Source organism: Medicago truncatula, chromosome 5 (genome assembly GCF_003473485.1).
Source record: "Medicago truncatula cultivar Jemalong A17 chromosome 5, MtrunA17r5.0-ANR, whole genome shotgun sequence".
Lineage (NCBI taxonomy): Eukaryota > Viridiplantae > Streptophyta > Magnoliopsida > Fabales > Fabaceae > Medicago > Medicago truncatula.
This window is the reverse complement of record NC_053046.1, coordinates 9,984,518-10,010,000: the sequence shown is the minus strand read 5'-3', so window position 1 is coordinate 10,010,000 and position 25,483 is coordinate 9,984,518. Positions and strand designations below refer to the sequence as shown.

General features: G+C 31.5%; 2 protein-coding genes across 2 annotated transcripts; one reads left to right on the top strand and one right to left on the bottom strand.

Moving 5' to 3' along the window:
• Positions 1–5,366: 5,366 nt before the first annotated feature.
• On the top strand, positions 5,367–8,555 carry LOC11409402 (plant intracellular Ras-group-related LRR protein 4). The gene is made up of 4 exons (XM_003612368.4): positions 5,367–6,387; positions 6,581–7,494; positions 7,603–7,794; positions 8,115–8,555. The coding sequence occupies exons 1-3, from the start codon at positions 5,700–5,702 to the stop codon at positions 7,756–7,758; spliced, it is 1,758 nt and encodes a 585-aa protein (XP_003612416.1). The 5' UTR covers positions 5,367–5,699; the 3' UTR covers positions 7,759–7,794; positions 8,115–8,555.
• A 7,432-nt stretch (positions 8,556–15,987) lies between these two features.
• Positions 15,988–24,078, bottom strand: LOC11413466 (mitochondrial phosphate carrier protein 1, mitochondrial). The gene is made up of 7 exons (XM_024783496.2): positions 23,978–24,078; positions 23,627–23,878; positions 22,400–22,749; positions 22,256–22,299; positions 21,144–21,358; positions 20,932–21,056; positions 15,988–16,489 (listed from the first exon to the last, which is right to left on the bottom strand). The coding sequence occupies exons 2-7, from the start codon at positions 23,762–23,764 to the stop codon at positions 16,441–16,443; spliced, it is 921 nt and encodes a 306-aa protein (XP_024639264.1). The 5' UTR covers positions 23,765–23,878; positions 23,978–24,078; the 3' UTR covers positions 15,988–16,440.
• Positions 24,079–25,483: the final 1,405 nt, after the last annotated feature.

The window sequence follows — 25,483 nt, the reverse complement described above, 5'->3', positions numbered from 1 at the left end:
TCTAACTAAAAATTGATTTATTTCGGTCCTCTAAGTTTCTCACTGTTACTACATTTAGTCCTTTCTGTTAGTTTTATTCAAATAAACGTTAGAGTTTGTGTTATGTGGGTGTCTGACCTCCTGTTTCACACATACATATGAACCATAACAATTACCAATAATATTAGTCACTGTTTAATCATAATACCTTAATAAGACATAGGACCAAAATGATACTAATAAATAAAGTTAGAGGACCCACATAACACAAACCCTAACGTTTATTTGAATAAAACTAACAGAAATGACTAAATGTAGTAACGGTGAGAAACTTAGAGGACCGAAATAAATCAATTTTTAGTTAGAGGACCAATCCGATACCAATTAAATAGTTAGATGACCAAAAAAGTAATTTAGCCTATTAATTATTATCTTAATATATAAATGTGAAAAATGGTATTTTAGATAGTTAAAGGAGTTTATGGAAGATGTAGCAGCAGGTGGGTAACATGTACATGAGCTTAGCCTGATGGTGAGGGGACAGATATTGCCACAACACGTGACCCATGAATGTGATATTATAGATCATATGATAAATAAAAAAGGGAGTTACTATTGTGATTGATTTGAGCCATAACGCAATGAGTCTCATGACCATGAACACGACCCCTCACAACATTAACGACCATGATATAATAACCATAACATAGGGAAAAATTAATTACATATATCCAAAAATGTTTAAATAGGGGTGTTCACAGTGCGGTATGATTCGGTTTTGAACATAAAAGTCATCCAAACCACGAGATAAAAAAACATGTGGTTTGATTCGGTTGATTTTTAAAAAGTCATCCAAATCAAACCAAACAAAACCAATGCGGCTTAGATTGGTTCGGTGGTGCGGTTTATCGCGAGATAAAAAAATATTACATTAACTCTAATATTGCCAACTTGTTACAAAATAAACATAGGAGTTCTAACCAGATTAAAACCAAACAAAAATTAAGAAGAAACATAAACATGAAACAAATTATTTGAAAGAAAAGGAAACAAATTCATCACTAGAAATGAATTGAAGGAGATGAAAAGGAATTAAAATCGAATCTGATGGTGCAAGAATGAAAAAATTGAATCAAAAGAGATTGTTCTTGGGCTAGTACAAGTTTAAATAATATTGATTATTGCGGTTTGGTTTGGTTTGGTTTGATTCGCTTGTTGAGATGCAAAAGTCATCCAAATTCATCCGAACCAAATGCAATTTTTTACGATTTCGGTTTAAATTGGTTTGGTTTACAGTTTTTCTATTGGATTGGTTCGGTTTTGAACACTCCTATATTTAAATGAGATGTCAAGATCGTTTCTAACTTAATCAAAATTTTAGTTTAAATACAACATTAGACATGAAAAATGTTAAAACTTTCAACAACAAAAAAAATTGCGCTCATGGTATTGTTTAAAAAAATATGAATTTAAATATTATTAATAACTAATAAGTGAGGTTAATCTAATCAATGTGGTTGTGCCGCGTTGTGTGTTAGTGAAAAGTGAAATGGCATTGGCGTGAATAGTCACTTTGCCAGCTGGATACACCTATGGACGTGTCCCCCTTCCCAACACTTACACATGTCTCTTCCATTCTATTTTCACTTTCTTTTTCTGCTTCTCCACTTCTAGAAAATACCAAAGTTTCTATTCTTTTTTTTATAAAAAGAAATCCAATATTAAATCTTGAATCAAATATATATGATATTTTATCAAAAACATTATGGTTACATGATAATGAAATATTTTCTCAATGGCTATAATATTGCTACATTTTTCGTTGATGATAACAGTGGTCCTCTCAAAGGAGGAGGAAAAAAAAGGAAGAGACTTGCTTTCTCAAAACTATAAATTACATCTTCAATTCATTTAAATATTTAATATAACAAAATTAACATGTCTCTTTTTATTGTATTTTAAAATTGTGATTGGTAAGTGATTTTAACATCTTATATATCTTATAGATATAGATCTTCTGATATATATTAATCAATGTTAAGCGACTTGCTATATTAATCAAGGTTATAATATTGCTCCCTCAAAAAAGGTTATAATATTGCTACATCTTTTTTTAACTTATATAACTTTTAAGATCTCTAATAAATAGGAAGAGACTTCCTTTGTCAAAACTATTAATAACATGTTAAATTCATTTAAATTCTTTAAAAAATATTTAATTCATTTAAATAACATTTATAGGTGAGACCTACGTTACCCTATCATGATATCAACCAATCAAAATGTAATATACATAGGTAACATTAAATGTCAAATAAATGAGTATATTTTTTTTTCTAAAAATAAAAGAGTTAATCTTAATTTTTTTTAAGGAGAATTAATCTTAATCATAAGGTAACTTTTAACACTTTTAATTTTTATTTAATTATATTAAGGTGTTCAATCTTAATTAATTTACACTACAAGACTTTTAACAAATAAAATTTTACATCAAATATTTTTCATCTAGATGTCCTTAAATTCATCAATTACATTCATAAAATTTCTTCCATTCTAAAATCCCGAACGTGAGAACAAAAACATCTCCTTCATTTAAATTTCTTCTTCTTTATTCTTCCATATTGATCAATTTTTGTTTCTTTTTCATTCTTCTTCCCGTTTTGTTTGTTCAATTTTGTCGTTCCAAACTACCGTAGTTTCCAATTATAGTGAGAATTGTCGTTGTTTCTAGAATCGCGTCAGGTATCATGACTTTTTTTATTTAAGCAGCCAACCTAATATAATCTGCTAACACGTATAGACCTGCCTCACTATCAGCCAAAGCCTTTAAGTCCAAACAAAAGAACAAAAGCCTCATCACATAACCATTTCAGCATCAACCGAAAAAAATGCTAGCAAACTCCCACAACATCACAACGGCAACACCTACTAGCAGTCCTCAAAGTACAACAGATGACTTACTCAATTGTTATAATTAACTGCATCACAACAAAAAAAAAATCAAATCAAAAAGAAAAATCAAATCACTATACTTGACGTGGTACTGGAAATAACGACAATTCTCACGATATTTGAAATCAAACAAACGACGACGATTCTAACGAAAATAAAAAAATGCGGCAGTTTGGAACGACAAAATTGAACAATCAAAATGGGAAGAAGAAATTTTATGAATGTAACTGATAAATTTAAGGACATTTAGATGAAAGAAATTTGATGTGAAATTTTAATCGTTATAAGCCAGTCATGTAGTGTAAATTAATTAGGATTGAACACCTAAATATAATTAAGTCAAGATCACATTAGGGGTCCTTTATCTTATTTATTTGTAACACTTTGATCTTTTATCTTTATTTTTTTCCATTTAGGTCCTTTACATATACATCTTTTTTCTCATTTTTTTATTAAAAAATATATAATTTTATTTTTAAAAATATATTTTTATTAAAAATGAAAAAAATCCAGAAATATGATGAAGATGTTCATCATCTTCATCTTCTTCCTTTGAATCTTCATCATCTTCTTTAAATAAATAAAAAATATACTAAAATATATCTCCAAATATCGTGAATTAATGTTATATTCACCTCAAATTTTCTTTTAAACACAAAATTCAAAACCTTAATTTCACAAATGTTGCAAGGCGGATGGTAGAGACTTAGTCACCGACAGAAGAGTTAGGCTTTACAAAAGTTAAGATTGTTCTGGAAACAACAAAATTGATGTGCAAATCTGCTCTCAATTTTGGGGTTATTTTTATGCCGGGTTTGAATATTGAGTTTTTGAAAATAATAATAATAATAATATACGGTGTGACAATTTATATAACTAATTTTTTTTATTTTTATTTTTTTGTGATGAAACTAAATCTCTTTCTCCATAGGGTTCTGATTTTTGTGTTTAAAAGAATATTTGAGGTGAACATAACATTAATTCATGATATTTGAAGATATATTTGTGTAGAAATTTTTTTGATTCAATAAAGATGATGAACATCTTCATCATAATTCTGAATTTTTTTCATTTTTAATAAAAATATATTTAAAAAAATAACATTATGTATTTTTTTTAATAAAAAAATGAAAAAAAAAGATGTATATGTGCTTTTATGAGAGATAAAAGACCTAAACGGAAAAAAATAAAGATAAAGGACCAAAATGTTACAAATAAATAAGATAAAAGACCTCTAATGTAATCATGTCTATAATTTAATAAAAATTAAAAGTATTAAAAGTTACCTTATGATTAAAATTGATTTTTTTTTATAAAAAAATTGACTCATTTATGATATTTAATGTTGTCAATGTATATTACATTTTGATTAGTTGATATCATGAATGAGTAAATACCCTCTAAACAAGAGAGGGTAATTTAGAAAAAACCACATTTATATTATTATATTATAATGATTGCTATAATATTTAATATATTAAAATTAAAAATTATCCCATTTTTTAAACCCATTTGGGATCTGAGAGTGTGTTCCTACTCAAGGTCTCAAGTTCGATTCTTCCCAATGTCAATTTGGATGGGCTAATTTAGGTTTTTCAAAAAACAATTAACCCTTGTTTTTTTTTTTTTTTTTTTTTTTTGTCAAAATTAACCCTTGTTATTGTATTTAAATTTGTGGTCATGACCTCATGGATCCAAATGATAAGTGATTGGAACAATCTTATGTACTCCATCCGTTTCTAATTATAAGTAAATTTGATTTTTTAGATTCATTCAACTAATGATGCATGTGGTCCATATTAAGAACCACATACATCATTAATTAAATGAACCTAAAAAATAAAATTTGCTTATAATTAAAAACGGAGGTAGTACCTCATAAATTTCCTAGATATTGATCAATGTTAAACAGAAATGAAAATTTTGTATTAATAAAATAATAATCAAGGAAAGTTTTAATCTTGTATTTTATCCAAGAAAACTGTAACAAATTTGTCATAGAAACTTTTGATTATTTTTTAACTTTGGAAGGAGAAATTATTATTAATAATTGTGACATTAATATTGATTTATATTTTAAATCATAAAGTCAAACTCTTTTTAATTTGATAAGAGAAAGAAAGTATACAATTACAACATATCTTATATTTGAAATTAAGTTAAAAACTTGATTGGAAAGAAAAAAACCTGATTTAATTTTGCCCATTGCTTTGAAAAACTAGCATGTTGTAATTAGACTAAATCCGGATATTTCGGAATGTATTAAGAAAAGCCGCACTTATGTCATAAATCAGGTAATTAATTTAAAAACCGCGGGCGTGACAGAAAAACGAAAACTACACGCTGGCATCCATCGTTATTACACTAACCAGATAAGGGTATATCCGTCATTCCCTAAAATAACGCATAAGACAAAACATACAACAACTAGAAAAACAACAACAGAAAAACAGAACACTACTAGAAGAAAGAAGAACAAGAATTGCAAAAAACTTGTGAGAGAGAGCACAAAATTCAAACCAATTCAGATCCTTAAACTTTAAGTAGTTTCTTCTCTGTTCTGTCGTTTTGTATCAAAAAAATTGTTTTTTTGTTTGGTTTGTTTTGCAGAAACCGGTGTTTTTGTGCGTTTTTATGTTAAAATGCTAAAAACTGTCTGAAAAGGGAAAATGATACTAGAAAATGGTTTAATTCTCAATTGGGTTTTCATTTTGATGTTAAAGTTTTGAACTTTTTGAGTTTTTGGAATCTGGGTTGTGAAAAAAAAAATGGAGTGTTGGAATAGTGTTGATGGTGTGGTTGAAGAGATAATGAGGATTCATAGATCTTTACCTGTTAGACCAGGGATTGATGAAGTTGAAGCAGCAAAAGGGTTGATTTTGAATGTTGAAAAGGAAGATCAACTTAGGTTTGATTCTATAGGTAGACAGAGTAAAGGAAATGATGTACCTGATGAACTTTTCATGATTTTGCAAGAGATGCAGAAGAATTATGTTTGTTTTCAAAGTAATGAACAGAAGAGGGAAGCTTTGAAACTTCTTGATCTTGAAAATGTTCATTCACTGTTTGATGAATTGATTCAGAGAGCTTCTGATTGTGTTTCAAATCCAAGTGGTGGTTCTACTGGTTCAAATTCTAGGAAAATTGGTTATTCTAACGGTTCTAATGGTTCTGCTTCAACGGTTTCGACGAATTTTTCAAAGAATTTGGCTTCTTCTTCTGGTTCTGGTTCTAGAAGTGGTTTTGATAAGCAGGTTCCTTCAAGTGCTGGTTCTTCTTCCTTGGTTCGTGTTGAGAAAGATGTTTCTGCTAAGGGTTCTGAATTGTTTACAAGAGATGATAGTTATGTGAGTAAGTCCAAGTCTACACTCTACCATAATGGGTTTGGAATTGAACCAAATTTCTCATCCAAACCACAAATAATGGATTCATCATTGAAATCCACAGCTTCTGCAGGTATAATATTTCAATTTGGTTATTCATATTATTGTTTGTTTCAATAGCCATATTCAAGATTTTAAATCATAGTAGTAGTAATACGGTCGGTTGTGTCACTATTCTTGATATTGTTGACAATTGTGGTCTCTAATGTGGTTGATGCTGCCTCAATTGCGTTCGCGTTTGACTTTGATGGAATGTTGTTTTGTAGGTCAAGATGGTGATAAGTTGAGTTTGATTAAACTTGCTAGCATAATTGAGGTTTCTGCGAAGAAAGGAACTCGTGATCTCAAGCTCCAGGGCAAGTTGATGGACCAAGTTGATTGGTTACCTGATTCTATAGGGAAGTTATCTAGTTTGGTTACCCTTGATCTATCAGAGAATAGGATTGTGGCTATACCTTCCACAATTGGAGGCCTTTCATCATTGACCAAATTGGATTTACATTCCAATAGGATCACAGAGATTCCTGATTCTGTTGGAAATCTCTTAAGTCTGGTTCATTTATATCTGAGGGGGAACAGTTTAACAACCTTACCGGCTTCTGTGAGCAGATTGATACGTCTTGAGGAGCTTGATGTGAGTTCAAATCTAATTACAGTACTTCCTGACTCTATAGGGTCACTTGTTAGCCTCAAAGTGTTGAATGTGGAAACTAATGATATCGAAGAAATTCCATATTCTATTGGTAATTGTTCTTCCTTAAGAGAGCTTCATGCTGACTATAATAAGCTTAAAGCCCTGCCAGAAGCTTTAGGGAAGATTGAGAGTTTGGAGATTTTGTCTGTGCGGTACAATAACATCAAACAGCTACCTACAACAATGTCAACATTGATAAACCTGAAGGAACTTAATGTGAGCTTCAATGAGCTTGAGTCCATTCCCGAGAGCTTGTGTTTCGCTACCTCTCTTGTCAAAATGAACATTGGAAACAATTTTGCTGACATGAGACACTTACCTAGATCAATTGGGAACCTCGAATTGCTTGAGGAAATGGATATCAGCAATAATCAGATACGTGTTCTCCCTGACTCGTTTAGGATGCTCACAAACTTACGCGTCTTGCGAGTGGAAGAAAATCCTCTTGAGGTTCCACCTAGAGAAATAGCTGAGAAGGGAGCACAGGTATTTTTATGACTTTGTTTTGTAATCTACTTCGTTTTTATATATTTTAATTTAATAAAGATGTTTATGTTTTTTAAATCTCAAATTTATTGTGTTGGTGCATCTTAGGCTGTTGTTCAGTACATGGCTGAGTTTGTGGAGAAGAGGGATAAGAAAGATGTTAAACCACAGCCACTTAAGCAGAAAAAGAGTTGGGCTAATATCTGCTTCTTTTCAAGGAATAACAAACGAAAGCGTGACGGAGCTGATTACGTGAAAGCTTGATTTCCTTTAAAGACACATCAAGAACTGATTCCATTAGTAAGTTTGAGTTGTTTTATTTTTCAATACATCGATAAACGACTAAACTAGCATTGAATATTACTTCTGAACTCGTTTTAGGTTTAGGATTTGTTTAGAAAAAACTTATTTATGACTGATTTGAACTTATTTTATGACAAGTACTGAAGCAAGGCAGGCAAGTATCAGAAAGAGTTTATAAAAATAGCATGGAACATATTCATAAGCTGTTTCAAGAAGCTCGTTATGATAGCGTATAAAATAGTGTACAACTATGATAACAATTAACTACATTACTTATGCAACCTTAAACTAAATCTTTGTTGTTCTTATTAACCTAGGTTCACTACATGTGACATGGCTATATTTCTTCAGCGGGAATCATAGCAGGGACGGGAAGGTTCGGCTGCCGATATTCTCTCCATTTTCCTGTTTGGCAAGGATTGAGAAATAGAGACAGAACCAAATATCTTTCAGTCTAAGGTCAATACATGGATGGTGGGAGAATGAATTGACAGCATTGGCTGGATGTTGCTACAATTCCATTTGAGTTGGCGGCACAAATTTGTAGATTTCTTGTTCAATATTTTCTGATTTCTTTTTGAACTTTTCAATTTTATTTCATTTGAATTTCTGTTATCTTGAAATTAGGAAGTGTACACAATCCAACAGGAAAATAGAGATGATGGAGAGAGAGAATGAATGTGATTATGTACAATTGAACCTTTAATCCATTGTTAAATGATTCATAGTTACTGTTACTGATTGTTATTTTATGTGAAGTTCAACTTTACTTTGCTGGAAATTGAATATTCTATTGAAGGACTAGTAATAATAATAATATTGAAAAAGAACTTGCTTGATGTATCACACTTGATTATCTAATTGATGATGCTGACAAAGCCATCTTTGGCTCATTTAATCACGTGGGCAGCTGGAGAATATTCTTACATTTTGTATGTTTATGATGTTAATCATAACCTAGGAAAATGTTATACATCAACCTGTTAAGAAATTAGATATAGAATTAATTTTTCCTCTTAAAAAAGTAGTCAGATATAAAAATATTATTTTTAAAGTTGTGTATTCAATTTTTTGTAAGTTTAAAGTGTTTTTACTTAAGCACAAAATTTCTCTATCAATTCTTTTTGGGAAATGAAATTTGCAGCCAAATCATCTTCACGAATATTTTTCAAAGAATCTATATGGCAATGTTGTTGCGCATATATTTGAATTCAGAGTACTACTTTAGCTATTTAGTATAGATTTTGATCCTTAGTATAACAAAAGGAACTTGTTATATAAAAAATTACTCATCTTTATTAGCTTTGTTTTTCTAAAGTACAAGATTTATTTAATAAGTAAGCAAAAGAAAATAGAGAGGAAAATGTGAAATATTTACCTCAAACCGTCAATAATTTAGTGAGATAGAATTAGAGAGATTTTTTTTCCTTAACTAGCTAAAAAAAAAATATATAATTTGAGTTTATCTAATTGTGTATACTAGTGTAGAAGGGGTCCATTTGAATATAAATTCCTGGTTTCAGCCCTGGACCGAAGGGAATAGTACACTGGTATTTATGAACAAAAGATGGGGAAAGGTTTGGAGGTTTGCTAGCTAGTTGTACAGTATCCTTGCTGGTGCTAATTATTGCCCTCTCATTTTGTTGTATTATTATGTATCACTCTCTACTCTAGATTTTGAGGGAAGTACAAACATCTTAAATCAATTTGATTTTGGTATAATTGCTTTTTTTTTAGCTTTTATTCTTATTAGTTCTCATGGTCTATAATGGAGGGTACTTGTAAACTTACTTAGCACCTCATTAAGCACTCAATTGGAGATCATCTTAGTGACAGTTTCTTAAACATTTTTGCATTTATAATTAGTATGCCTTAGAAAAACAACTTGTTACAAGATATTTAAAAGAATAACACAAAAACAATAAATAACAAGTGATATTTGATATAGAAGTTTAATCAAATCGTATTTATATCTTCGATTGTATAGTAGCTCAATTATTTTATATTATCTGTAAAAGATAAGAGTTTATAATGTACAACTAGTATTTAAATACCACCTTCTAAATTATAACACTACATTGAACCATATCACAGTAACTTTACGCTCGCACCCACTAGTCGCCTCCTACAATAAACATTTGACCCAAACCCACAGACAAATCTCATATGCTCTGCTTATTGAGTACTGTTCTTCTCCCATCTGTTTTTGTTCATTCATGTCAAAATAGTCGAGCGTGAGTTAACTTACGCAGATGTATTCTCAGCATAAGTTAACTGACACATGTGTATTTTTCGGCGGGAATTAGCAAAAACAAATGGTAGAGGAGCATTTCTCATGCTTATTTGATCTTATTTACTTATGAGTACCTATAAGGCTCTAAGCCACATACTCAACATGATGATTTTGAAAGAATTTTTTTTTATAAAAATGTCAATTTATTTGCGGAAATAGACTAATCAGAAGGAATAGTCTATTCTTTAAAAAAAAAAAAAAAATGCCAAAATTGACTGTGATCCAAACTTTTAGAATGAATTATTTGTCAGGCATTAGTTTGGCAAATACAAGTTCCTTTCAATCTTCCCAAATTTGCCAACGTTTGAAAGTTGGTTGGTCTAATAACACACGTCATTAACAACAATAATTGAAAAATAATTCTTTAACATAATGTTAATGTTGAATGCGATCTTTATATGAATTTTGAGAATGTCTATATAGAGTAAGAGATAGAGATTTTTGTGATAGTCACATATAGATAATATCGATATTTTTAAGTTCAAATAAGGCTGTAATCAACAAAGATATAATTAGGAATTGTGTTTACATGAAATTAAAAGATCAATTTCTGAATTATCTAAAGTATAGTCCATCTCAGAAGTTTATGAAAGGGGTCCACAAAATCATCCAAGACAGCTTAGGATGAGGATGGTGGCTAATAATTCCTTCCTTCAATTCAATCAAATCAAATATAAATAAATGTCAAACATATACATGTGGGACGGACCAAACCAATAGATTCAGCTCTTGGTTCTTATTCACTTAATTGTCCAATTTGTGAGAGTTAAAAAAACATTACATGTGGTGGCGTATCATAATTTTAGACACCTAAGTGGCGGTGCATTCAAACATGTTTTTAATTGTAGTAATTTTCTAACTTGTTTATTTGTAAGATAATAAGTGAAGGTAACTGTAAATCCTGGATCATACATGTTATGCTAGTATGAATTCTCTACAAAATATTATAGACGTTGATAAATAAAAGAAAAAAAAATACTCCCTCCGTCCCTTATTATAGGACCCTTTTAAAAAAAACACGGGTTTTAAAAAAATTGATTATTTTGTTAAATTTGTTGACAAATGATATTTTTTCCATGTTTGCCCTTCTAATAATTGAAATCACAATTCACTATTTTCCTATATTAATTACCCACTACTACTTGAATGTAAACTTGGAAAGGCCATTGCACAGAAAAAATGGAACGTGAATAACCACTACTACTTGAATAACCATTTCATTTTCTTTGTCCACAAAAATTTGGAATCATTCTTTTTTTCCCAAAATTTCAACTTTGAAGCTCCAAACTTAAAATTTTTACGAATTATTTTCAAATTTCTGACGCTTTTTTTTAAGAACAAGGAGCATGAAACAACAATATATAAACATATAGAGAATTAAACATATTCTTCATGAAAAATTATAGGACATGAATATCATAATTATAAAGGCAGCCTTCAGTGCATGAATTGGGAGTTCCCACGTAAACTTATTGCTCTTTTTTTATCAAAGAAAAAAAGAATTTATTGATTTTCAAAAAAATATGTAGAGTAAATAGGGGTAATTTTGTAAAGAAAAAATTAATGCATTTGAAAATATCAAAAGGGTCTTATAAAAAAGGATAATTTTTTTTCTTCTAAAAGGGTCCTATAATAAGGGACGGAGGGAGTACATGTTTAAAATAGTTCATGAATTACACAAATTGATAAATAGGTGTTTAAAAATTTAACACATAACTCAATAATCCATTTCATTAACTTCAATCATTAGATGTCATGATATTACTAAAGTGTAAAAATCAAACCTATAATTCAATTACTAAGTGTATGTTTATTTTCATGGTGGCATCTCACCAAACACACATTTAAGCCTATGCTATATTTTATAGTTTCGTAAAAGAGAGATGTTATATCTCACGAAGGAATTGTGTCTTGAATTTACGAATCGCTTATGTGTTAGCTTTGTACGATGTTTAGTCAACAATTCAATTGTTGTTTTCGAAAAATACAAGAAGGTAGATGTAAAGCATGGAAATTTTACAACCTTCACGATCACGATCTATCTATTGTGAAACTACAATTTGCTATAAGTAGCGTTTTCCTTCATAAAATTCACATAAAAAACGCATTGGGACGCGATAATATAGGAGGTATAAAATGTCGTAATTAGTACAATTTCATTTCATTCTAATTTCTATATCACTATTCACTTATCAAAACGAGGGTTTGAGCTTATGCAATATTCCTTTGGATTGGTCTAGAAATTTCAACATACGATTGGCGCCTAGCCCATAGCTTCAGGGTGTCTCCCCTAGCTGCCACTTCACTAATCAATAAAAAATTTGGCCAATCAAATTATCATTAGAGAAATATTATTTCAACAACTAATTTGGTGACAATTTATTTGACAACTATATTTTACAAAGAAAAAAGTAGTATTGAAGTATGAGAGATAAAGTAAAAAGTAATGTGAGTATGATTGAGAAAATTGTTGCAAAAGTTGTCACTAAATGGATGTTCAAATATCATTTCTCTTATCTATCATTATGATTAATTAATGACCGGTTAGCTTTCATGTGCAAAGGGAAAGAATACACTTGAGCCATGCTTGCTTAGCTTAAAGAATACACTTTGTGATATTTTTTAAGGTAACTGTCATTATTCAATGTATTCCTATACGTACGTTTTTTAAGGTTATTTTAATAAATTAAGAAGTAAATTTAATTAACAACTTTTTAAAATATACTTTATTTTCATTGACCTACTCACTCAGTTTTATTTTATTTTTCATTAATACAAGTGTAAAATAAGAGTTGAGATTTCTTCATTTCATAACAGAAATAGAGAGCACCATACTAAAAAAAAACTCACATTTCAAAATATGGTTGCTACTTGCTAGCGAGACGTATATTGTATATAATTATACCTTATCTACTCGAAATATTAGTAATTCTAGAAAAACGTTAGCAATTGTCTTTAGAATACAGATAAGTTAACAAATAGTTTTTTTTTTTTTTTTTACAAGTATAAAATATTACTCATTCCATTTTAATTTATACGACGTTCTAGTCTTTTCATACGAATTAAAAAGTGTAATTAATGTTGTATAAGAAAGATAAATTATAAGTAATTTTACAAATTTATCCTTCATTAACGGAATAGAAATGATAAATTAAAGAATTGAAATGAATGAGAGTAATAAATAGTTGATGGTATAGTAGAAAAAATAGTACTATTAAATGTTTCATTGATATTGTAAAACAACTTGTATAATTTGAAATAAATTTTTTCTCAAAAACGACTTATATCGACGGAGAGAATACTATATTAGAAAGTGTTGTATTCAATTTCTTAAAAAACCAAAAACAATGTTCTCTTCAATGGAAAATGGAGTACTTAATAGAATCTTTTTTTTGACAAGGGAGTACTAGATAGAATGACATCTAATTAAATTATTATTTTTTTTATAAAAATGACATCTAATTAATTAATCAATCAAAGTACTACACTCCTCTCCTAGTATTGAATAATCGGAGGCACAAAGTTCGTCAACTTCTAACGATTCTTTAATCATTGGTCATTTCAATGAGTTTAATGAAATTGTTCAATCCCTACCCAATTGAGTGTCACACATTGCGTAATGCGTTGGCGGAACAGTAACCAAGTCAAATAAAAGTTACTATATTAGAGTTTTTATATTAAGGATAGTTGTTGGAAAGGTTCATGCTAATGTGGGAAATCTTCAAAAAGAAGATATTTTTTGTAAGTATAACTAGGAAACATTAAGATCTAAAAGCTTGATGATAGGATAAGACCAAAGTTAGTTGAAAATTAGGCTTAGCTTATTTGTTCATTAAATAATTAGTTAATTTACAGTTGGATTCTCGTGTGCCCCTCTAAGATATGGCAGCTTAGTTGGTTGCCAGGAGAGTATGTGTAGATGTACAACTGTTATCAACACTTTGTTCCTATGTTGGATTATAGTTTAGGTGGCTTTAAGGTAGACAAGTGTCTCAAATGATTTATGAGACTTTAAAAGAATTTTTATCGGAGAGAATTCAAATCCGTGTTTAAAAGTCGTTTGAAACTTTAACAATGATTGGTTGTTGCTTTCATAAGTAGAAGTTGCTCATGAGATTACTCGTTCTTACAATTGGTTTAGTGTTGAACCGTCTCTGAAATTATAGATGTCATGTTTGAATTAACAAACTAATGTTCTGTTAATCATTTGAATATTGTTCTCCCGAGTTGCAAAATCATTGTTAATTATTTTGTAAATAAATTTTCTTTGATAGAAATGAAAGACAGAGTATTGAATCTACGAAGTGTTTGAAATTTGAGTTTTAATTGCCTATACACTAATTCATATAACTAATATTTTATCCGATCACTATTATAAGAGAAAAAAATTATCCGCGGTGATTAAAAAATTTAGTAAAGTGTAATTAATTTTTTTAGAATTCATTTACAACACAAGTTAAATTTACTAAAGTATCATTATTATAATTTAATTGAAAAGCTCACTCAACTAACCCATGTCATGTTTCTAAACAATAATGACAAATTTGAAGCTCTCTTTTTGCTTATAACGGTGACTAGTGACTGCATGAAATAGTTGGGTTGTCTTTACACAATTGGAGTTGCCTTTAATTTTGATGGTTTACTTCTGTTGGTGTGGGTGTTTGTGTCTTTTCCTTTATTAGAGTGGTAGAATTTGTATTTTTTGTTAACATTCCAAGCCACTAGTTGGAACGATCTTTTGAGTACTTTGTAGCATTAAGCAGATTGAGTTTACTTGTTTTACATTTTAGCTTGAGGGACAACTCAAGAATTTAACTTAGTAACAAAGTGAAAACAAACAATGTTATTGTTTGTCTGAAACTCTTGTTAACTTGAGAATTATACAAATTTTTTTGTTGTCATTTGAATTACCTTTATTATTATGTGGTCCAAAAATCACGTAGTGTTTGAAAAAAATAACTCATGTCTTGTATGCTGGTACAACAAAAAAATACAAAGTTTGTGTTGTATGCTAGAAATGTCCCACATAATCTAGAAATAAACCCTAAATAGTGTTTATTACGCTTATCATATCTTATAATCCAGTTTTGTAAGATTGAGTTAAACTTCAAGTTTAATTTAATTTGGTGTATGAATCTTTTCCAAATCACATGTTTAACACCAATATTATTCACTCTTGTAAAATTTTGATAGTTACAACTACGAGCCGATTTTGTAATTATGAGTTAAACTATGAACCCAAGTTTTTAGACCAAGGATCTGATACTCATATTCTTGTCAATGCTACTCACCTCTTACCATTCAGGTATGTGTCATTGTTATGAGGGTTGAGAGTAGTTGGGTCCATAACCCTACCTTATGGCTACAATTTGGCATGACATGATCATGAATTAGGAGTTAAAAAGGACAATAGATAAACGGGACCGACTCATTGTGCTCCAAAAATTTCGCAGTTGATTATGACACAATACATGTCACATAGCCAATAGTGAAACCTGCACCTTCAATAACAAACCACATCACGATGAGTTTTTAAAGCCATTTGATGAATGGTGACAACACAGTGTGTCCCCCCTCTTCAAATCTACCCTCTCGTGAGTTTATGAGCTTGCTGTTACCAACACTTTCAATAATGGTGTCTTCTATGTTTCATTTGCTTCATGTTTGATAATGACAAACAAATCTAACTTGTCCTCAAATCAATTCCAAATAATTTTTTGCTGACATGGATGTTTCTATTTACATAACCTATTGAACAGTGAAATGTTTGTTTTTCATGTGTTAGAAATAGCATCCAATAATATCAACATTGTGGAAAGAGTGAAAACGACCAAGATAATGTTAATGAGTATTATAAGAATTCAAGATAAGATAATTGAGTAGAGCACACCAAGAAGTATGGCCAAAACCAAAAATGGTAACTTGCCAGCACAAGCATTGCTAATAAATCTTTTATATTTTTGTTCTTTCTGTATCTCAGTATGATACATTACTTCTAGTAGATGTTCCAACATATATGATTTCATCGGCAACTGCAAAGACTAATCTTTCGTGTCAAATAGGACAACAAGGGTAGCAAAGTTCTTCCCCTAGAGTTGGACATTGTTGCATTCACAAGAATTGGATTTGAACAGAAACCACTAGCTAAGCTCAAAAATATTTAGACCATCTCATCCAAACATTTTGAGTTTTCTGAACCATATTTCTACAAACTTAATGAAAGACTATAATGACAAATTTAAGAAGAAAACAAAACTTCTGCAAACTACTCCTGTGTATACATACAATAAAATGTCTTGTAATCATACACAGCCAACAAAAAACTGTGACTGCAGAATATTTCTCTAAATCTAGCCAGACCCTTCTTCCAAGTCGGTTGCAACTTCACCACTGGTTGGCCTGCAAGATTTCAAAATATTTAAATAAAATCAGGGTCGGAGGGAGTACTTCAGTTTAATTACATTGGTAATTAATCAATACATTGGTTTTGATTTTTTTTTTCTCTTATAATAAAGGTCGGAGGTAGTACTTCAGTTTAATTTAGCACAACATTTCCCATGTGAATCCTTTAGGTGTGTAACATAAATGCAGGCCACAAAATGCTTAGATTTCATTTTTTACAGTCGAGTCTGAGCTTATCAAATAAATTTGAATGTAAAATCAAACTACTACTAGTTAGTAGAGCAGTCAAATGAGCTAAGTTCATCCTAGCCTGCCTCGCTCCAGTGGGCTAGCACATATAAAATTGAACCCAGCCTAAACATGAACGAGCTATGAGGCCTGATGAACCAGTTTGACCCGTATTTCAAGAAAACTACTGTCTTTTATCACAGACACCAAAAGATAAATGACACAAATTATTTCTTTGGAAGACTATAATTACTAAAATATGTGTGCCATTTATGTGAAATTTTGATTGATAAGGAATGCACCAACATTTATGCTCATATGTAAATCAATGTAAATATATTACATAACGACATAACGTCCATCAAATAAACATGCCTTCACGAAAAAATAACAATGCCCCTAAATTGATTCCCTTATTACATAACAATCAAAATCATATAGCAGTCCAAAGAAAAGCTCTGAACGCAAACATGTATATTGATATATAAAAAAACATATATCGGCCGATTGACACAGTGGCATGACATGACAGACAAGAACTCTCCGAAAGCACAAACGGCGGTAACAATACTGTGTCCCTCCCCTCCCCTCCCTCCCTCTCTCTTGCATGAGCAAGAAGAATTGAGTTACTCACACGGTCAACCAATGAGAGAATAAGAGAGGGATTTCTGATTTTTTTAGTTTGGGACATTTATTTTTCAAAAAGGTCAGGCCAAAACTATTTTTCTATATTTAATTGGACCCGCTCAAAGCCCGTGCGGTGGACCAGCCTTATCCGGCCCATGATAAAATACAGGCTGAGTGGGCCAGGCTCTTTTTGACAGCTGCACTAGATAGCATAAATCTAAGATAGATAAACCTAAAAAATCTTTATTACATACATGACACCTATGCAAACTTATCATCAGATAACATTCTTTGTGACATTATTTTTTATTTTCTTCTGCATTATATTTGTTGTCATTATATTACTTGATTCAAAAGATAAAGTTCACTTCTTTCGGAAGCCAAGCCTTACACATATCACTCCATCATTCTATATAAATAGCATCTCTTTTCCATATCAACAGTTAAAAATTAACATGTTATTGTGATCAACTCCCAGAATCCCATGCCCCCAAGACAGCCTAATATATACTAGGTCAAGCAGAAGGTGATGATGGTTTGTGTTACAAATTAAAGATCCAGTCTATTAAGTGTAGAAGAAGTTGTAGGATTTTTTAAGATAAAAAGAGGAGAGAAAGGATAAAAACTTCAGATTATGATGAATATGGTTTAATATGATTGATAGTTTTTATTTCATACAAAAATACTAAACACTATCCCTTATTTATACTCTTTTATAATTTGGATTGAATCTAACTCAACCCCATAAAACCGGCCTGAAAGGTGACATATGTCTTCCACTTATAAACCCATATCACATCCAATACGGGACTCTCAACACATGCTCCTCATGACTAGGAATAGACATCTACTACATGACCCGAGTAGCCCGATTACAATTGGTCCAACGGATATAGGATAGTCTCTGATACCGCCTTAGAATTCAGATTGGGTCGAACCTCAACCTCACAAAATAGGCTTGTATAGACATCTACTACATGACCCGAGTAGCCCGATTACAATTGGTCCAACGGATATAGGATAGTCTCTGATACCGCCTTAGAATTCAGATTGGATCGAACTCAACCTCACAAAATTGGCTTGTAAGGCGAAGAAAGTCTCCCATTTATAAACACCCTCCTCCCTCCTGGACATATCACATCCAATGTGGGATTCTCAACAATACTAATACAAGATCCCAAATCCTAATTAAATAAGTAAAGAAATTGTGATAATAGCTAAAAAATTTGAAACTAATCTTAAGGGATGATCTAAGATACTATAAGTTATTTTCATATCTTCCAACAATACCCCTTAAATTAAATCTTACAATTTCTAAGATTACTACAAATGTATTCTTTGAAAGTGAAAAATAACCAAATAATATAATTTGATTTTGAAAATTAGCTGGGAGAAATCACATATGGAACAAGAACCGAGACCAAATTGCAGCTGAGACAGATGCAACTACGAAAAAAATATTGATGCCTAACTGATGGAGACCTAGGAGGCCCAGTAGGCCCTAATGGAACAAAGAATGAATAAGCACTAAATGACTTATGAGCGATGACTTTTCTTAATTATTTTAACCATGTCTGAATATCCGATTGAAGAGTTACGTGATGTGTTTGAAAGCTAACAGAATTATTTATTAGTCGTATTTGCAGGTTTAGACTAATTTGGCTTCTATTATTGTGAAAACTGGGCTGGGCTTGAAGTTGAATAGAAATTAACGAATTTCTTGTAGTTTAGACTAATTTTTCTTAAACTACTTGTATTGGGCCTTGGTTTTGTGCTAGATCAGTCCTCATTAGCTACCAGTAAGTGCTACTTTAGTAGATTATGAATTGCCTCCACTCTTGAATAACTCTATAAATAACCTTGTAATCTCCTTGTTTTGGGACTTCGAATGAATTTTGAATTTGCACTCCTTTGTGAGTTTGTGAGAGCATAGCTCTCTTAAGTTCTTGGATGAACCACCCTTGATTCGTATCAGCATACTTACTCTTAAGATGAGTCCTAACCCGATTTGTCACTCTCTAAGAATGCAGTGTCTTCTTTCATATCTATCTTTATCAATCTTTTAGCTTTTGTTATTTATTTATTTTTGCTGTGTTATTTTCGTTGTTCTGTCTTTTAATATATTTGTTGGGGACAAAGCTTTGATCTTTGTTCCCTCTTCAACAAAACGAAGTTGTGCCCACATGAGGGTAAAGGTTCAATCCTAAGGATCCCTTTCTAATATTCATTCAATAACTATTGATTCAAATATATTGTGATGCAATACTATTATGTGCGCCAACTTTACAAGAAAATAAAGTGCTACTTTGTTCTTTCTTCCTCAAAGGAAGTCAATTGCGTCATTTACTTCCGTCAAGGCAGAACCTTTATTGCTTGTTTCTTCATCTCACTTTTATTCTCATAGTTAAACAAGAGTCGATTTGTCAACGATCCTTAAAAACTAAATGTTTTCACCAATGGATCAGTTCACAAACCACAACTAAGACAAAAACAATGGTGTCAAAATGGCAGAGACAAAAATACCATTGCCAAACTGCAACGGAGACAAAACCAATTCAAAACAGCAACTGAGACAATATCAATATCAAACAGCAACAGAGACAGTGATTGTATCAAACTACAACTGAAAGATTCTTAAAGTGCGACAAAGATGAGATGGTATAAGAGAGATTATGAACATGCCAAAAAGATCACACAATGGAGGATAACTTAAATACACAATACGAGGATAACATAACAGAGGAGTGCTTCAAAACACAAACAAAAGAAAAAGACTATAAACGCTAATCCTTACTTTAATACTAGAGTCAAATCCTAAATAAATAAACAAATCATGTTAATGACCAAGAAATATGCAAATAACCTTAAGAGATAAAATATGGTCTGTTATAATTTCAAGATACTATAATATTTTTGTCATATTGTTAGGACTTAAGCACATGAAGAGAGACCGACCCAAAAGACTAGTACATTAGGTGGTAAACCTCCTAATACATCTTCTAATCACAGTCAAGATCGTGATTTTTTTTTTGAAGAAGTCAAGATCGTGATCTTACTCGTAAGATCGTACGTGAGCAGATGACTCTCGGAACGATCATTACATGAGCAGTGCTCAATCAGCAATCATTTTTGTGGGTCCAGTTCTGCAACCTGGTTGCTAGAAAACCTATTTTTCTTGATGAAAATGGAAGCCCTAACACGGGAATCTCTCCGTGCAGTTTCCCTCCCCACCTCTCTCTCTCAACTCTAAGACTACTCTCCCCTGCGCATCTCTGCGTATTTGTTAAAAAATTGGTGTTTTGTGTATTTGCCTATTTAGAGTTGTTAAGCAGCATGTAATACTACTTTAGCTTAGGTTTATATTTTCTAACTAGAGTTATACACGACCTTATGGATTTTGAATTTAAGTTTGCTTAAGTGTTTGTAGTGATTGAAAGGTTGAGAGAGAGATAGAGATGGATTATATCAACTTTGTACGATCTTACGATCCCAATAAGTAATACTTTAACAAGAGAGAAGAATGCAACAGAGCAAACTATAAAGGAATAAATATGACTTAAAAGTTTAGGAAGTAATGCACTTACAGTCCACCTAAAACTTTGATAGTATCGTAGAAAAACCATTGCAAAGTTATAGAAGGACCAACCAGCAACATTCTAATAGGAAGACTCCTGGTAAATAAATTGGCTAGCCCAATCTTTCTGATAGCCTGCCATAAAAGTGGAACTCAATTAGTACAAGTACTACACAACAAGACTAAATGATAAACCAAATGCAATTGCAAAGAAGCAAATACCAGAACAAGACTCTCGGCTTTTCTGTTATAAAGAGAAGCTACTATATTGTCAGCAGGATTAGAAACAAAGCTACCAACGGATCCAGCGGTATATCCAGCTAAACATGTCACACCAAGTTGTTGAGTTTTTGAACATTCCTCCTTTTTTCTTTTGACAACATTACGATACAAAAAATCAACAGAATGCTCGAATGTTGAGAACATAACCATGGAAACTGTTCAACAAAAAAAACAGGATACTCAATATTCAATTCAATGATGAACATGTGCATGAGTTATAGACTTATAGCTCACTATCACTGAAACTACAAATTTCATCACCATCACAGGAACTTAGTTACAACAAAATAATTGCAACATAATCCAGAATATACTGAACACTCACCATGCTTAGCTTTAAGAAGTTTATTGTTATTTTATAATTTATAATTCAACATCTATTTCACTATTACAACATAGTCACAGGAAACATAATTTACAACATAGTCCAAAAGAATAAGCTGAATACTTAGCATGCATAGGTTATAAAAGCTAATGTTACTTTAGCATTAAAAATCTTTTGTTAGTTTATCAACCAACAGGTAACTAATGCTCTATAACCTGATCAATCAAATAGTTTCTCAGGCCTAAGCATGCGACTAACGATAAATGATTCAGCATAAGCAAATGAAGAAAATTTCCAGACGTTAAGTAGGTCAGATATGATAAAGATACCAAAACATATACCAAAGAGAAAAGCAAGGCGTAAAAATTTAATAGATTTTTTTTCAGCTAAACATCTTTAAGCATACAGATATATTATATGCTGGAAGATTTCACAAGATAGAATGGCAGCCAGCATAAAGATAGTGTTCAAGTTTCGTTAAGTAGGTCAGATATGATAAAGATACCAAAACATATACCAAAGAGAAAAGCAAGGCGTAAAAATTTAATAGATTTTTTTTCAGCTAAACATCTTTAAGCATACAGATATATTATATGCTGGAAGATTTCACAAGATAGAATGGCAGCCAGCATAAAGATAGTGTTCAAGTTTCGTTAATTTTTAAATATAAAGTTGTATAGCCCAAACTATGCAAGATTAAATAAAGTTTCAGAGATAATGAAATTACATGGAATGTTTCGACCCAAAAGTGGAACAAGTCCACGGTAGAATCTGCAAGCAGTACATAAAATAGAAGATAAATGATCAAAATCATCTCCTAAAGACAGATGGACATCAAGTAGTAAACGAACATATTGAAATCTTTCTTTACCCTCGTGCGCCTTCAGCTGCATATACCTTTGGAAAGCCGTCAAACATGCCCTTAGCATAACTAGGTTGTGCTTGAACCCTGACTTTAACAGCTTCAAATGGACATAGAGCTAAATTGGCAAATACTTCAGCAGATGCACTACTAAGAAAATATACAAGACTTCTGTGCTGGTCTACCAATACATTGGAGTAAACTCCCTTAAAATATTCATAGAGACCAAATCTGCACCCTCCTTGAGCACCGTAGCCAAAGAACTTGCCTGTCCATCCTTTCCACAGGACAGAAGGCCCTTGTTCCCTCAATAACGTAGTAAAGCATGACGAAATACTGTAATACTTAATAGGGTGCACCTACATGTAACAACGTCGCTTCCTCCATTAAATATGATAAAACGAACAACAAGGTCAATTCTAAACGTTAGGGTGAAAAATCATTCTCATAAAGGGTAGCCAAAGATAGTCAAGTTTTCCACATTTTGTATTAACCCTCCAGTTCCTAGAGAAACGACCCTGATAATCTCAGAGTTCAGCTAAGTAAAGTCTAACCAATGATTGTTACAGTTAGGGTTCAAACTCAGAAACTCCCAATTTTTCCCACATTTTTTATGCATTAGTGTGAAAAATCATTCTCAAACATAAAGGGTAGCCCCAAAAGAAAAAAACTAATCTGTTTTTGCACGTATTTTGTTATGAACATTAGGGTGCAAAATCACTCCCAGACCTAAAAGGGCAGCCCGAAAGAAAAACTGTTTTTCCAAATATATTGTGTTACTGAACATTAGGTTGCAAATTCATTCCCATCCATAAAAATTCAATTTTCCAACATTTTTTGTCCATTAGTGTGAATCATAACTCTCAAAACATAAAGGGTATCCCAAAAAAAAACTAATGTTTTTCCATCCCACATAAATTGCTACTGAACATTAGGGTCCAAAATCATTCTCATCCTAAAGGGCATCCTAAAGGGCATATTTTGTCCACATATTTTGTCCATTAGTGTGAAAATCACTCTCAAACATAAAGGGCATCCTAAAGAAACGTATTTTTCCGCACATACTGTTACTAAACATTAGGGTACAAAATCATACTCAAACACAAAAGGGTATCTAAAAAATCCAATTTTTCCACTACCCCATTTCTAAAACCTAATCAAACAAACTAAAAACCACTTCATTATCGTGAAACAAAGAAATTAAATAAATAAAAATGGAATAAAAATGCAACCAACCTGCATGTTAACTTTCAAAACATCAAGAGGAGTGGTAGCAAGATGAGTGGTACCAGCACTGAGCATTCCTCCAATGGTGCAAAGGGCATAATACCTTGGCGTTAATTCCTGTGAGATTCCTCCTTCCATGGCCGCCATGATCCTTTTCTTCAGTGTAAAAATCACGTTACTGTTAGCTCCATTTATTCCTTCACTGAACTCTTTCACGTGTTTTGATTGAAAAAAGAGAAAAGATGATTTTTTATGCTTTTTCTAGAAAGGAAAAGGAAGAACAAAATTAGAGGTTGTTAGAGTGACACAAAACATATAACAACACAACACAAATGTAGTTTGAAATGAATCTGATTCTACCTGCTTGATGTTAATTGCCTCAAAAGTCAAAAAATGCCCCCATTTTGTTGGAACTTCTTAGGCCGTTCGCAAAGCTAGAAGAGTTTATTGCCCCAAAATCATTAAATCACTTTTTTTTTTGGGATTAAATCATTATTTTTTGTCGTCTATTTTTTATAGTAAAAAATAATTAATGATGGCAGAATCCGGTTAATGGTATGACATATTATCTATTTTATATTTTTATCTCTCTCTAAATTACATTTTCTATTTATTTTTACGAATAGAGAGAATCTTTATCCCGAATGGATAGCGGGTTACTTATGGCAGGGCTAAAAATTTGAGCCAAAAAGTTTAAGGCCTAAATCCTGCAATTTATTAGGTTTGATGGATCGGTCAGGCTAGCACATACATTTTGATACTTCTACAAGTTAAATATTTTTAATATGCTCTTTTGATACCATCGTTGATGTGAAAATTTAATTTGGGGATATTTGAGTATTTGAAAGAACAAGAGATGAAGATTGAGTTTTTTAAAAAATAATAATTTGAGTATTTTATTTTTTATTTTCTAGGTTTGAATATGGATGAAAGTGGATGAAGATGAGGGAAGAAGGTGAAGAGAAATATAAAAAATACTAGTTATTGGTGGTTTATTGTAAGATACAATAGACATACATGATCCAACTATCTTCTTTTTAAAAAAAAAAAATCAAAGGCTAAAAATTAAAAAAAAAAAAAAAAGATTTATGGTGGACTACTTATGATATTGGTATACCTTATATGTTTGAGATTAAAATTAACCACATTTATTGACGGAAGCATATTTGAAGGACTAAAATATAAGGGATAGCAGTTATAGGATCAAAATGAAACTAGAAAATTAGTTAAGGGGACAAATATTTAATTTAGCCAAAACAATTTACAAAAAGTTTGGAAGAAGTTTAATGTGAAATACTAATTGCGGTTGATATGTTAGGTTAGAACTTACAATTTTTTTGTTCACAATAGAGACAATGAAGTTTGAATTTAAAACCTCATGCTTAATCCAAACCCTTCATCGAGTCACCACTAGATCAAAACTAAGATTTATATGATGAGTCATTTCGTTACGCTTTATGTAGCTTGATTCAACTCTGAAGTTCTCCATTTAACTTAGCATATTAAAATTAATTTTTAGTAAATCCACAATGAGATTGGTCATTCTCTCTTACTTGCATAATAATGTATCAGAAATGATAAACAAACACATATATTTTGACATAAATACGACATCAGTGGTATTTTCGTAATTCTAATTGAAGTGCAAGGACAAATTCGTAATTCTGCCATGCAAGTCTCACTCTTCTCTCTTCTCTCCCCCATCGTTATGTGCTCTCGTTCCCTAAATTCTCTCTCTAATCTAGTTGTGGTGAAGGCGGAGGAGAAGAGAGCTCTGATTTGTGGCGGTGATGGAAGGGGTTGATGTAGGAGGCAGCGGCGTCGAACCAGCTTGCGGGTGCTGGTAGCCTGAGAGTACCTAAGAAG